The following is a 13,743-nucleotide window of genomic DNA, read 5'->3' on the forward strand; positions in this document are numbered from 1 at the left end:
TTTAGCCTTGTCAGCGATGCACACACCCTGGGAAAGAATAAATATAAAATGGGTTGAATCCATTTACTCTGTAAAAATAAGTTAGTTGGCAAACTTATCTTAAAATTCATTCAGTGGATGTGGATGTCATTTGCTAGGCTAGAATTTGTTGCCCATTCTAAATTGGGCCGGAATAAAGAGGAGTGAGCATGTTCTTAAGCTACTGCTCTCTTTGGAGCTTAGAGACAGCCACATTGCTATGAGAAAATTGCTATTCCAGAATTTGACCAAGTAACAGTGAAAAAATAATGATACGGTTCCACGTCAGAAAAGGCAGGTAGTTTGGAAGGAAACTTACAGGTGATATTGTTCCCATGCATCTGCTGACCTTTTCCTTCTCAATGACAAGACGGCCATGGAATTGGAAGGTGCTGTCCGTAGGAGTTTGGTGAGCACATCGTGTAGATGGTGCAAAACTTTGTAACGGAGCATCAATGGTGGAGGGAGTCAGTAATGGAGATGGCAGATAGAGTGCCAATTAAGCATGTTGCTTTGCCCTAATGATGTCAAGCTTGTTGTTGGAGTTGTTGGAGTTGCACTAGCCAGATATGAAAGTAGAGAAAATGAGGTCTGCAGATGCTGGAGATCAGAGATGGAAATGTGTTGCTGGAGAAGCGCAGCAGGTCAGGCAGCATCTAGGGAACAGGAGAATCGACGTTTCGGGCATTAGCCTGAAGAAGGGCTAATGCCCGAAACGTCGATTCTCCTGTTCCCTAGATGCTGCCTGACCTGCTGCGCTTCTCCAGCAACACATTTCCAGATATGTAAAGTATTCCATCACACTCCTTACTTGTGCCTAATGGATGGTAGACAGGTTTTGGAGAGTGAGAAGGTGGATTACTCACCACATCATGCCTAGCCTCTGCCTTACTCGTGTCACAGTGGGTCCAATTCAGTTTCAGCTCAATGATCGCCCCCAGCATGTTTTTAGTGGGAAATTCAGCATGATAACGCCACTGAGCATCATGGAAAAACAGCTGGATTCTCTCATGTTGAACATAGTCATTACCTATTACTTGTATGAAGCAACCGTGACTTACCATGTTAACAGTTCAAGCCTGAATGTTGTCCAGTATCTGAGTCTTCAAGAATGGCTCTGAACATTATGAAATCAACAGTGAACATCCCTACTTCTGACCTTGTGTTGAAAGAAAGATCACTAATGATATAGTTGAGTATGATTGGCCCCGAATCCCCTAATTCTCATGGAGTCGAGTTAAACTTGTGCTCCTTGATGCTATACTTGGTCAAATGTGGCCGTGATGTCAAGGACAGTCACTCTCACCTAACCTCTTGCATCAACTCTTTAGTCCAAGTTTGGACCAAGGCTAGAATATGGTCAGGAGCTGAGCAAATCTGGTGAAACCCAAACTGAACATCAGTAAGCAGATTGCTCCTTTTCAAATGTCATTTGATAGCACTGTCAATGGCCCCTTCCAACGCCTTGCAGATGATTGAGAGTAGAATAATAGAGCTGGAATTGTATTTTACTTATTTACTAATAATCTAAAATAAGGGAAAAGGTGCCGCTACTGGCAGCTCAAAAAATAAAATTTCAATCCGTTCCTCACTATATAATAATTAGTTGTGTCACTAAACTCAAAGAACCAGGAAAGCAGTAGAATAATAAATCAAACAGAAAATCAACCAGTGCTTGAAACCTAGGTGCTTTTTGGAAAATCAATGTATGTGTTAGAAGCTGACCAATATACATTAAAAGATAATTTTGTTGTGCAGATGTTTATCCTCGTTGCTGCTAGGCACACTAAATGATACAATCGTTCTGAGCACATCCTTTTCTTGTGACTATGCCGACACTTAATCACCACATTGACCTCGACTGGATAAACTCCAATATGGCAGCTGGCCATGCTGCTCTTGTGCTCAGTAACTTTGAAAATGTTTCAGTCAACCACCCAATCTCATTCAGACATCCTTTCATCTTAATCTCACATCTTTTCAAAACTGAAAATGATGGGACAGAGTCCAAGATAACAACTAGCACACTTCCATTTTATATGAATTTGTCCTGGTAATCATCAAATTTTTGAAACAACCAAATCAAATTTTATGAGCATTTACACCTCATTCTCAAACTGAGGCTGATCAGTAAAATCAAAGACATCTGCTAGTAGCACATTAATGTTCTTACTGCAATGCGTAATATTATAAGAAAGAGTAGGTCATTTGGCCCATCAAGTCTGCTCCCCAACTGATAAAATCATGGATGATCTGAATGTGGCCTTATTTCACTTTCGTGGCTGCTTGCCATAACCTTTAACTTCCCAGACAATACTACATACATCATTAAAGTGATCAGCAGCAAGCTCAGTCCATGGCTTTCTACCATAAAGACATGACTTCTGATGTAAATAGAATATGAATAACCCAATAAAATGCAGCCACTTGGTTCAGTTCATTAATGTGATGACATGCAACATACCAAAGTGCTTAAGAAGAACTATTAAAATGCAGGGGATTCAGGGAGGTTACTCCCAGGTGAATTCCTCATGTCAGTCAGAAACAAAATAAAGGCACAGTACCTTCCTGAGCTAAGAAGAATATAGTAACACATCAAGGCAGAGTCCATTCAAAGCCAAGAGACATAATAGAGTAGATGTGCAAGCACTTGGAGAACAATTGCTGGTCTATAAAGCATTCACGTTACTTTGATCAAGATGAAAAAAATTGTCACAGATAATGAAGAAGGCTCTCAGATAGCAATTTTATCATATTACAGTAGTATGTATTAACTAGTGCAGGAATAATAGATTTCATTAACAAATGTATTGTCAAAAATATAGGAATAGAGGAAAGATTTTTAAATTACAAACTGCAATGAACTGCAGCTAGGAACAGGCTGATCAAAAACAGAAGGTCCAGACAGCTGAGGCTGAGGAAAGAACTGATAGGTGTCATATAATCTGGGTCAATGCCATTTCAGGGGACTTGGAAAACATAATAAGATTTCATATAATCAATTTACTCCATGTTTTATGAAGCAACAGCTGAAGGCAGTGAATATTGCAAACACAATGAGCCTTGACAACATTCCAGCAATAGTCTTGAAGATTTGTGCTCCAGAACTAGCCATGACCCTCGTCAAGCTGTTCCAGTACAACTTAAACACCTACATCTACTTTACAATGTGAAACATTGTGCAGAAATATCCTGTCCACGAAAAGCAGGACAAGTCCAAAACAAATTCCAATCAAAATTGTTGAAGAGTGTTGTAAGTAGCTATCAAGCAGCACTTACTGAAAAATAATTGATACACTGACTATCACTTTTGTTCCACCAGGGCCATTCAGTCCTGAACTCATTCACACCTTGATCAAAACATAGAGAAATGAGTTGATATCCAGAAGGAGAGTTTAGAGTGTCTGCCCTTGACATCAAGGCACAATTTGACAAAAAATGGCATCAAATGCACTTACTACACATAGAGTCAACAGGAATCAGGAGAGAAATCTCTCCATTGTGTGGAGACATATCCAGAACCAGCGGAATATTGTTGCTATTGTTGAAGGTCAGTGACCTCAGCTCCAGCAGACCTCTGCTGGAATTCCTCAGGATTGTGCCCCAAGTCTAACTGTTATCAGCTGCAAAAACAATGACTTTCTCTCTTATCACAAGGTCAGGAGTGGGGATTTTCACTGATGGCAGGGCAATGTTTGACACCATTCATGACAGCTCATAAACTAAAGCACTACATATTCGCAAACAGAAAGCTCTGGACAACATCCAAGCTTGCACTGATGAATGGCAATTTAGATTCACTTCACACAAATACCAGGTAATGATCATCTTCAACAAGACAGAATATAATCATTTCTTCTTGATATTCAAAGTCATTATCTTTGCTGAATTACCAATTATCAACATTCTGGGTGACACCATTGACCAAAAACTGAACTGGACCAGCTGCATGCCACAATAGCAGGGCGAAGACTGGAAATTCTGCACCAACTAATTAACCTTTTTATGCTCCAAATGCTTTCCACTGTTGACAAAGCACAGGTCAGGGATGTCAGAATTCTCTCCATTTGTCTCGTTGATTATAGGTCGAACAACACTTGAGAAGCATGACACTGTCCAAGACAAAGCAGCCCGCTTGATTTGCAACCCATCCACCAATTTCAATATTTACTTCCTTCACTACTGACACACAGAGGCAGCACTGTGCACCACCTCCATTATACACTGAAGAAATTGCAGGAAGCACTGTGATGTTCTCCCATGCCACACTGACTTTATTTGTTCAGGAATGCAGGCCAATACCACATTCTCCAAGTCAATTTGGCATGTACAGCAAATGCTGGCTTATCCAACAATGCCCACATCATGTGAATAATCAAAAAAAATCTATGTCTGGTTAGCATGCAGATCCTTCTTACAAAAAGGTCAGCACTGCCAGAAATTGAGGACTAGTGTGGTCTCCTGGGCTAGTTCTGATTACTCAAGAGGGTCAGAAACATGTTTTGCAGATTTCTTTCCCCTACACCATCTTGGGATTTTAATTTGTAGTTTTGCCCCTCCCCAGAATAGAGAATTTTAGGTGGGGTGACAGTTCTATATAATGATGCACAATGTATAGCTGTAGTAGTATGTGGTGAAGGTTGGATGAAGCAGAAGATCTTTACCTGTCCATCAATGTTCATGAAGTTTTGCTGTAGAAGATATATTTGTACTGTATTTTGGAAAGGAATCATGAAGCTATACATTTTTCATTAACTTTTGACACATTTATTACACGAGAATTCTATTTCTTTGGCGAAATTGATATATTTCTACAAACCAACATCTTGACTACAAAGCACTTCAATAACCATCAGAAACAACATTGTCCCAAACTAAGAGAAATGTCACAACAGATACTACAAATTTTAAATATAAAAAATTCTCAATTTTTTATTCTTTACTTCTAATCATGTGCTCAATAAACAAGGATATTCCAGGATATTCCAAATTATGATAAATGTTTTAATGGAATATAGGGACATAGCCAAGAATATTTTTTGACAGGTATCATTTTTTACTCGTCGTGTCTCGCATCACAATATTAAAAATATTACAAAATCAACTGCATCTTGCCGTAGAAGATAGCATCCATTTCTTTGCATGCTTCTAAATTAAACAATTTTCATCTCCTTTCTTACAAAATCCGAATAAACAAACTCGAATCAAAACTATTGTCATAATAAAACAAAGAACTGCAAATGCTGGAGATCCAAAACTCAAATTGCTGGAAAAACTCAGCACATCTGGCAGCATATCTGTGGAGAGAAAACATTCTTCACAATCTAAACTTCTCTCCACAGATGTTGCCAGACCTGCTGAGTTTCTCCTGCAAATTTTGTTTTTGGGTGTTGCATATGAAAATTGTTGTACTCTGCAAAGAATATAAACAACATAACTGCTATTTAACACAGACAATCTAAGATGACTTAATATTTGACAAATCACTTTTTTTTTGCTTTCTGAAGTATCAAATTGTTGAAAATAAATTAATTAAAGTTACTAAAATGATGATCACATAAAACCGGAATACAACATAATAATATCTGAAACCAAATCCAATTAAAGCTAAATGGTGCACCATTTTCAACATTTCACACCCTCTATTATACTGTGCACAGTGACCAAACCTTGTAAAATTCTAACATTCACAGCTGACTTAATTCACAAACTTAGAGGTTATATCACTTCTGTAGATGGCAGCAAAATTAAAGTTTTAAATTCAGTTGAGCTATACGCATCCTCTCACATTAAGATCCATGCAATACAAACATTTTTGTACATATGTTTATGTATTTTTACAAGTATTCTTCAGTGGATGTATTTTGTCAACAAATGCACTAGAAAATGATTCTTTGGTTGGTCTTAGGAGTTTTTATTCAATTGTCATCTTTAGAAGAAAAAAGGAAGAACCTGCATTTGTATTGCACTTTTCACAACATTAGGACATTCTAAAAGTGTTCAACAGCTAATTAAGTATAGTCACTATTGGAATGTAGCAAACATGGCAACAAATTTTATGCACAGCAAACTCCACAAAAAACAGATAATCTGCTTCCAGTGATGGTGGTTGAGGCATAAACATTGGCTGGAATACCAGGTTACAAAGTGAGTTCATGTGTTCTATGTGAAGGAAATAGTGCTGCATTTTCTTAGAATTGATGCTTGATGACAAATGATGACATGGTTAATAAGGACACTTCTTTATATGGGGAAAATGTTTCAATTAAATCTGTTTATATTCATTTTGTTTACATGGAACAATTGATAAATGAGACAACTGTGTTTCAACCAGACCATCACAATTAACAGTCTTCAACTATGACACAGTTTTACTTGAAGGAAACATACTTCCAGAATTCTATCCCAATTACACAGGATTCCCTGGATCAGGTCCAGCAAAACATTGTCATGGTCAAGTGAAAACAGATGTTGGATAGGTAGATTGCCAACTCACTGGATGACTATCTATCCACAAAGAACTTTTTATTCGCATATTTACAGGGTGTTACAAAGTTCATTCTACAATATTAGCAATTTCTCATTGAGCAATAGATTGCTATAAATTCTTTTTGAAGCCTGATTCTAACATTAAAATTAGTTTGAAAATGCAACACAATTATAGAACAGGAAACTTCATGCTTAGTCCAATTTATTGCATCTACATTAAAAGACAGAAACATACAGATATTAAACATGACTGGCCCAAATAGATACCAGCTACAAAACCTAATAGGCTGCAGTCCTTTTACATCACCTCCCATTCATTCCAGTACCTGCTGAGGTTACAATGAAGATCCGGCTTTCTCAACATCACCTGTCACCTGAGGCATGGTGACTCCCAGGTTAAACTCTCCACCAGTGATCTCTCTCTATAGGGAGAGCAACCTTGTGGTCTTCTGGGACTACTGTACCTTTACCCTTTACATTATCTAATTCACAGCTTCCTCTATGGATGGCCTTGATCAATCTGATTTACAAGAACGGATGCAATGAAAAAATATGTTTATTAGCATGATCCGATTTTATATATTGAAAGGCAGAAGTTCAGTAGTACCAAAATAAGAATGCTACTATGTTTGAAAGCTGTCAGTGCCAAATTTAAATATGCAATTCAAAAAATGAAAAACTCTCATAACATAATAAAAAAGAGAAAAATAGACCAAATGGCCATTTCAGCTCAAACTTCTCTTTCCCACCAATTCCCATACCCTTTTATTCCCAGATAGACGAACACTCTACATTGTTGTACACCTATGTTCTAGAATTCCCAAGCTAGAGAAAAAAACTCTCAGATTACACCCTGCCAGGTTTTCTGCTGTTATGAAGACACTTTATACTTAATCATTTTTATGGACATGAGTTTGATAGATTGTGAAAATACCAATAATTTTTTTTAAAATGTCAATGAAAAGACATATCTTTTTTTATTAGAATAAGGCATTTCTTGAAGGCTACACAGTTCCAGATAATTGCTTTTCTTGGTTGTTTGAGCTCAATTCAGAGAAAATTTGATCAGAGACTATTTTATGATCAAGTGTTTCAGATGTTACGTCTGAACAGTGTTTCAGGTTTTGAATTTGCATTTTGGACTTTTAGTTGAAGGAAGTCTGCTATAGAACAAGCTGTTCAACTTGTGTCTTCTGTTTCTGAAATACCACGCTATGGGATCAAGCTGAAACCTAATTGTTCTTCTGGATGAGTAACTGGAAACTCTTTTTCATATGGCATTTCCTGAGCAAGTTGTGTCTGCCAAGACCCCAGAGATAATCAGGCATGATTAGTGAGTTGACCATATGTACACTGCAGAACGTTTGTGTCTCATTCTTTTTGCCTTTAAGAATAACCATCATTGGCCAAAAAGTGCTTTTTGTCTTTATTGAAATTCTTAATTTTTGAAAGGAATCCATTTTGCCCTTTACCCAAAATGTGTGTGCATATGTGTGTTGGGTTATTTACAGGAGTAAACACTGCTTTTTTTAATGTTATGAATATAATATTCATGAACTATATATGTTCATTGACTGGCTTTATTTTATAATAAATTGATAATTTGACATTGAAACCTAGTTGAGGTATCTCTTCATTCTCAATCTAATATTCAGAAAACATAAGATTGGCCATATCGGGTTGTAGGTAAAATATTTTTACTTTATGTTGCAACTGTGGAGTGGTGAGGGCTATAGCAATAGCGCACTCATGCCAACTCAATTGTTAAACTCTTACTAACGGAGTGAATAACCCCAGACATCTTGGAATTATATTTCTCCTGCTACCTTTCTGCCCAATCATTTAATCTATGTCTCTTTGCAATCTCTTTGTGTTCTCCTTCTCATTCTCAGACAGTATTGTGGTGTCAGCAAATGTCGATACTTTACTCCATTTCTTTGTCTAACTCATCAGCATAGACTAAAAATAGCTGCGGGTCTTAGCACTGACCCCTGCAGTACTGAATTGGATACATCATGCCAATTTGAAAATGCCCATTTATCTTAACGCTTACTCTCTGCTTCCCATCTATTAAATAATTCTTGATCCATGGTAATATACTGCCCCAACTACGTATTAATCTTGTCCTTATCTAATACTTTCTGTAAAGCCAGCATACAAAAGTTTCTAGTTCTTCTTGATCTATCCAACCAGTTGCGTCTTTAAAAAAACCCATAATAAAGTTGTCAATCCCAATATCCCTTTCAAAAAACTATATTGTCTTTGGAGAATTGAATTCAATGCTTAATTAGAAGCACCATTGACACTAAACTATTAACATACTTATCATACATCAATCTGGAAATTTGCAAACACACTTAATTTCCAAAGTTAGCATTATTAGACATTTTGTGGAGGTGAGGTGTTAGAAAGATAACTTTAAACACTTATAACATGAATCAGTGAGTTTCATGTGCTTTTCAACATCTAGAATGGCTTCAACGTTAAAAGATTGGTAACAGCAATTTCCATATAAATCTCTAATGAGTGGAATGATGCTCTATGCCATTTCTGAAGAGAATTATAATTGTCCATATGCTTCAGCTACAAACAGATGCATGTTCTCATTTGTGTAGTCATCATTCTCGTTACATGCTGTAACATTCAGTCAGTACCTTCTTAAAGGAATAAATATAATAAAAATATGGTTTGGCTGTAGGGTATTAGCAGTATAAAATATCTGCAATGAAAATCGATAGTTAAATTTGATCAAAGATAGTCTCATCACATCTGACTGCAGGTTTAACTCATTTACATAATGCTACTTCTCAGCGAGTGCTAGCTTTTTTATACAAATTAATGCACTGGATCTGAACAAATTGTAATGAATGAAACAGCCAAGTTATTACTGCTTTTTCTTTTGAGTTTTCCATTTTTCAGTAGCCTTTCAAACATGCAACACTCATCCTATGGCTTCAGTACAGGCAAGATGTAGATGCTGTCACATAAAGCTCAATTAGGAGCACGTTGAACCTTTAACCAAGGTCTTTGTGTGTTCCTATTGCTCTGCAAAACTTAATAATAATTAAAATGTTTTGCCAATCTGAAATGTTTTTGATTCCAGACACTGAATGACTGAAAATTATCAATGCCTCTTATTGTCAAAGTGCTTGAACACAACCAACAATAAAAACACATCTTCTGATGTCGTGCAGCTTCTTCCCAAAATGTGAGAAGTTAAACACAACATTACAACTATTAGAATGGATGAAAATTCTAACAGATATGCACAAAATGCCTTGTAGTTGCCAAGTCAACACTAAAAAAAAGTAATGGTAAACGGTTCTAATGAAAACACTGAAATGTTAATTCTGTTTCTCTCTCCACACATGTTACATGGCTTGTGAAGTATTTCTAGCATTTTCAGTTTATACTTCAATATTCGGTTTCTCAACACTGAATTAATTTGACTGAGTGGTCTAACGAACTACTTGCCTCAATTTAATCACTTCACCATCCTTTACAGTCAGTTCCCTTTGCTGATGCTCAAGGTGAGATGACAACTCATTACATTTGTTGTGCATGTTTTTCACTTGATTCCTGGTTCCTTGTAGCTCATCTTCCAATAACTGGTATCAAAATAACCAAAACAAAAACAGAATAAATATAGCCATTATTTGCAATAAAGCAGAGTCGGAACATTTTCACAAAGGAGACTAATCAGCTCCAAAAGACAAGGCCTGCTGTTCTTGTGTAGCAACAGTTTATTTGTGAAGATTATTTCTGAAAGTGTCATTTGTTATGGCCTTAGATACAACATGATATATTTGATAAGCAAAATAAAAGCAACCTTTTAAAAAAGCTTGTTTAATCAACACTGTATACCAATTATCCAAATGCCTCGGGCTGGGAGTATTTTGTTTGGATAATCAAATGTTCGGATAGTCGAATGCCGGTTAACACAGTTTAGTCAAACATTGGGACCTTGCAATCTTGTCTGGATAATCCGAAATTCGGATAATCGAGGTTCCTCCGTACATTTAATTAAATATGTTGTTACACTTTGCAACACTGCACCTGTGTGAAATACAAGTTCAATCGTGCAGTCCCAACTGCCTTTGTGAGAAGGTACTGAATAGAGACCAAATATCATCCCGCAAAGGAAGGCTGTGAAAAAAGTCGAGAGACTACTGACATAAACCTCAAAGCTAACACTATGTGATCATTATTTCTTCATAAAATCAAAAAACAGATATTCCTGGCAACAACCTTTTCTAATTATGTCAGAATTCTTCATGTTATTATTTCTCTATTCCATTGGTTGTAGATACAATATTAAAATGCCTGTTCAATGTCAGAAAAACAATTTCTTCTGCATGCAAATATTGTGTGCAAGATTTTCTCTGTCCTGACCAGACTTCAGCTACATGTCGATCAGAATCACTTTCATCAAACCTGAAAGATCATTAGTAATATAAATATGCTGCTCAGGTTTAACTAAATGCCCCAAAAGTGATGACTTATAACAGCTTTTTGACAAATCTCCAACAATGTTTAGTAATTAAACTGATCACTGAAAATTCAGAATAAAATAAAAAAACACAAGAAACCAGTTAAAGGACTGAAAATAACATGCATTCATAAGAGAAGCAACAGCAGAATGGGTTAGGATATATCAGGACGTGGAAGCTGAATCAGTGCATTTTTTTTTTAAATTTACCATCACTAGCCATGGTACAGAAACTCAATACAAGTGGCTAAAGTTGCAGATAGTACCAGAAAGCAAAAAAGGCTGAATTAGAAGGAAATTAAAGAATGAGCTTGTTGAGATCTGTAGTTGAATAATGTGAGCAGTAATTTAGCACAGATAATTATGAAGTATTACACGTGGAAGAAATAATAGTGACAAGCACAATATATGAAGTAACGAAGGATAAATTTAGAAAAGGCCTTAGTCGATTTGACTGTCAGCATGTCCAATCAATGAAAAGCTTGATTAAGGTATGCTGTATTTACTTGAGAGTCACTGAATATTCTAAGCATAACTAATTTGGAACAGCATCCAGATTCATATGCTGATCAACACGATTGCAATTTGATACTGCTCATAATGCATCAATTAAGTGCAAAGTCCAAAACAGTGGGTTTTAAACATGGAAAGCGAAACAAATATTAAATGCCTTTGTTTCCAGGCAATTATTAACTGATTTTAAAACACTTCGCTTGGATAGGGAAACGGTTTACACTAAAATTATTTCCCCCCCCTGCTGTCACTATTAATCATGTAACCTCAAACTGCACTTATGCAAAAGCTTCCACAACCAAATGAAGCCCCAAATGCCATCAAAGTGCTTCTGAAGGTTGCTCTTCATTTCTTGTACGGTTTTAATTTTCTCTCATCATCACCACAGAATCCAATAGGCATGATGCAGCCTATTTAGCTGAATGGGCAGAACTGTAGGGTAATGCTCACTTGCTGCACAATTGCCTAATAGAAATCATTGATGTGTAGAGGAATAAATAAGCTTAAATCAGATCTACTACTACTCGCAGACTGACTTGATTCATCTCCACAATCAGAACTGATGTTTCATTCTGTTCATTTTAAGCTGAAGAATCTCAATCTAGTCTATTTTTATATTTTATCCCCAAGCTGTCTTGTAAAATTTGCAGATCATCAAATAGAACATGACAATATTTTGTGGAAGTGTGCATGAAGGGACCTACCTTCTGACTGAACACTCCTACGTTATTTGCAATGTAGAACAACAAGACCCTGCATGTCTAAGAATATTCCAGATTGCATAAGAAAGAAAAGAGAGGTTTTAACAGATACAAAGGAAGTAAATTAACAGAGGCCCTATGAAGTAATTAGGACAGCAAAGTGGATACATGAAAAAACACTCACGGATAAAATTAGGGAGAATTTCAAGATATTCTATAAGTACATCAAGATGGAAGGGAATAACCAGAGGAAGAGTAAAGCACACTAGGAACCAAGGGGGTAATCTGTGTGTGGAGCTGAAGGGCACTGGTAAAGTTTTAAATGAGTACTTCACATCAGACTTCACTTTGGACAAGGAGTACGTAGATACAGAATTCAGCAAGAGGAACTGGGAAATTGTTGAGCATTTTGGCTTAGTGATGAGGAAGTATTGGAGGTTTTGGTGGGCTTATAAAGTAAACAAATCCCCAGGTCCAGCAGAGTTGTAACCCAGGCCACTGGGCGACAAGGGAAGAATTTACAGGGATTCTAACCCAACTTTTAAATTCCTTTCTGGCCAGAGGGGATGCACTAGAGAACTGAAGGACAGCTAATGTGGTTTCACTTTTCAAGCAAGTGGCAGATATAAAGCAGGGAATTAAATACCATTCAGTCTCACATCAGTAGTAGTGAAACAGATGGAGTAAATTCGGAAGGAATGAATTAATCTCCACTTGTAGAGGCAAGGTTTGATCAAGGATAGTCAATATGATTTTGTCAGGGGGAGAACACCGAATTTGATTGAATTTTTCAAGGTGGTCGTGAAATTGACATAGTTTATACAAGTTTAATCAAAGCTTTTGGCAAGATCCCACATGGGAGACTGATACAAAAAAAGTAAACCACATGGGATCCAGGGTAGCATGGCAAGTTGGATCCAAAACTGGCTGAGTGATAGGAGTAAGGGAGTGATGGTAGACGGCTGTTTGTGTGACTAGAGGTCAGTGTCCAGTGACGTACCATAGGATCAATGCTCAGTCTCTTATTTTTTGTGATATACGATGTACAAGAAAATGTGGGGCAGATGATAAGTAAGTTTGCGAATGACACAAAGACTGTCCAGAGATTGACAGTGAGGAAGAAGGTCTCATGTTACGGGGGATCTCGATAGATTGGTCAGATGAGCAACTCAGTGTCAGATGAAATTTAAACATAAAGACAAGGTGTTGCAGTTTGGAAGTCACAAGACAAGAGAGTATTCAAAGAATGGCAGGACAAAGAAAGCTCAGAGAAACACAGGAATCTTGGGGTGGTTTTCCACAGATGCCAGTAGGTGGCAGGAGAATTTAAAAGACTAGTTAGGAAGGTATAGGAGACACTTGCCTTTATCAGTCATAGCATAGATTATAAGACCAGAGAGGTTCTGTTGAAGCTGTACAAAACTTTGAATAAGCTACAACTGGAGTACTAAGTTCAGTTCTTGTAACATGATTGAAAGGGTGCAAATGCAGTGGAAGGGGTGCAGAGGATATTCAGAATATTGCCTGGGATGG

At 37.0% G+C, this 13,743-nt stretch overlaps 1 protein-coding gene across 3 annotated transcripts in view; it reads right to left on the reverse strand.

Annotated features, from left to right (window-relative positions):
* cntln (centlein, centrosomal protein) overlaps window positions 1–13,743 on the reverse strand; it is a 470,872-nt gene that overhangs the window by 364,088 nt on the left and 93,041 nt on the right. For all 3 annotated transcript variants that reach the window (XM_087995387.1, XM_087995398.1, XM_087995382.1), the window contains exon 7: window positions 9,978–10,115. In XM_087995387.1, coding sequence (XP_087851513.1) covers window positions 9,978–10,115 — 138 coding nt within the window. The remainder of the gene's footprint in view (window positions 1–9,977; window positions 10,116–13,743) is intronic.

Source organism: Chiloscyllium plagiosum, unplaced genomic scaffold (assembly GCF_037043375.1).
Source record: "Chiloscyllium plagiosum isolate Xiang-an unplaced genomic scaffold, Cpla_swu_hap1 HiC_scaffold_2, whole genome shotgun sequence".
NCBI classification, from domain to species: Eukaryota; Metazoa; Chordata; class Chondrichthyes; order Orectolobiformes; family Hemiscylliidae; genus Chiloscyllium; species Chiloscyllium plagiosum.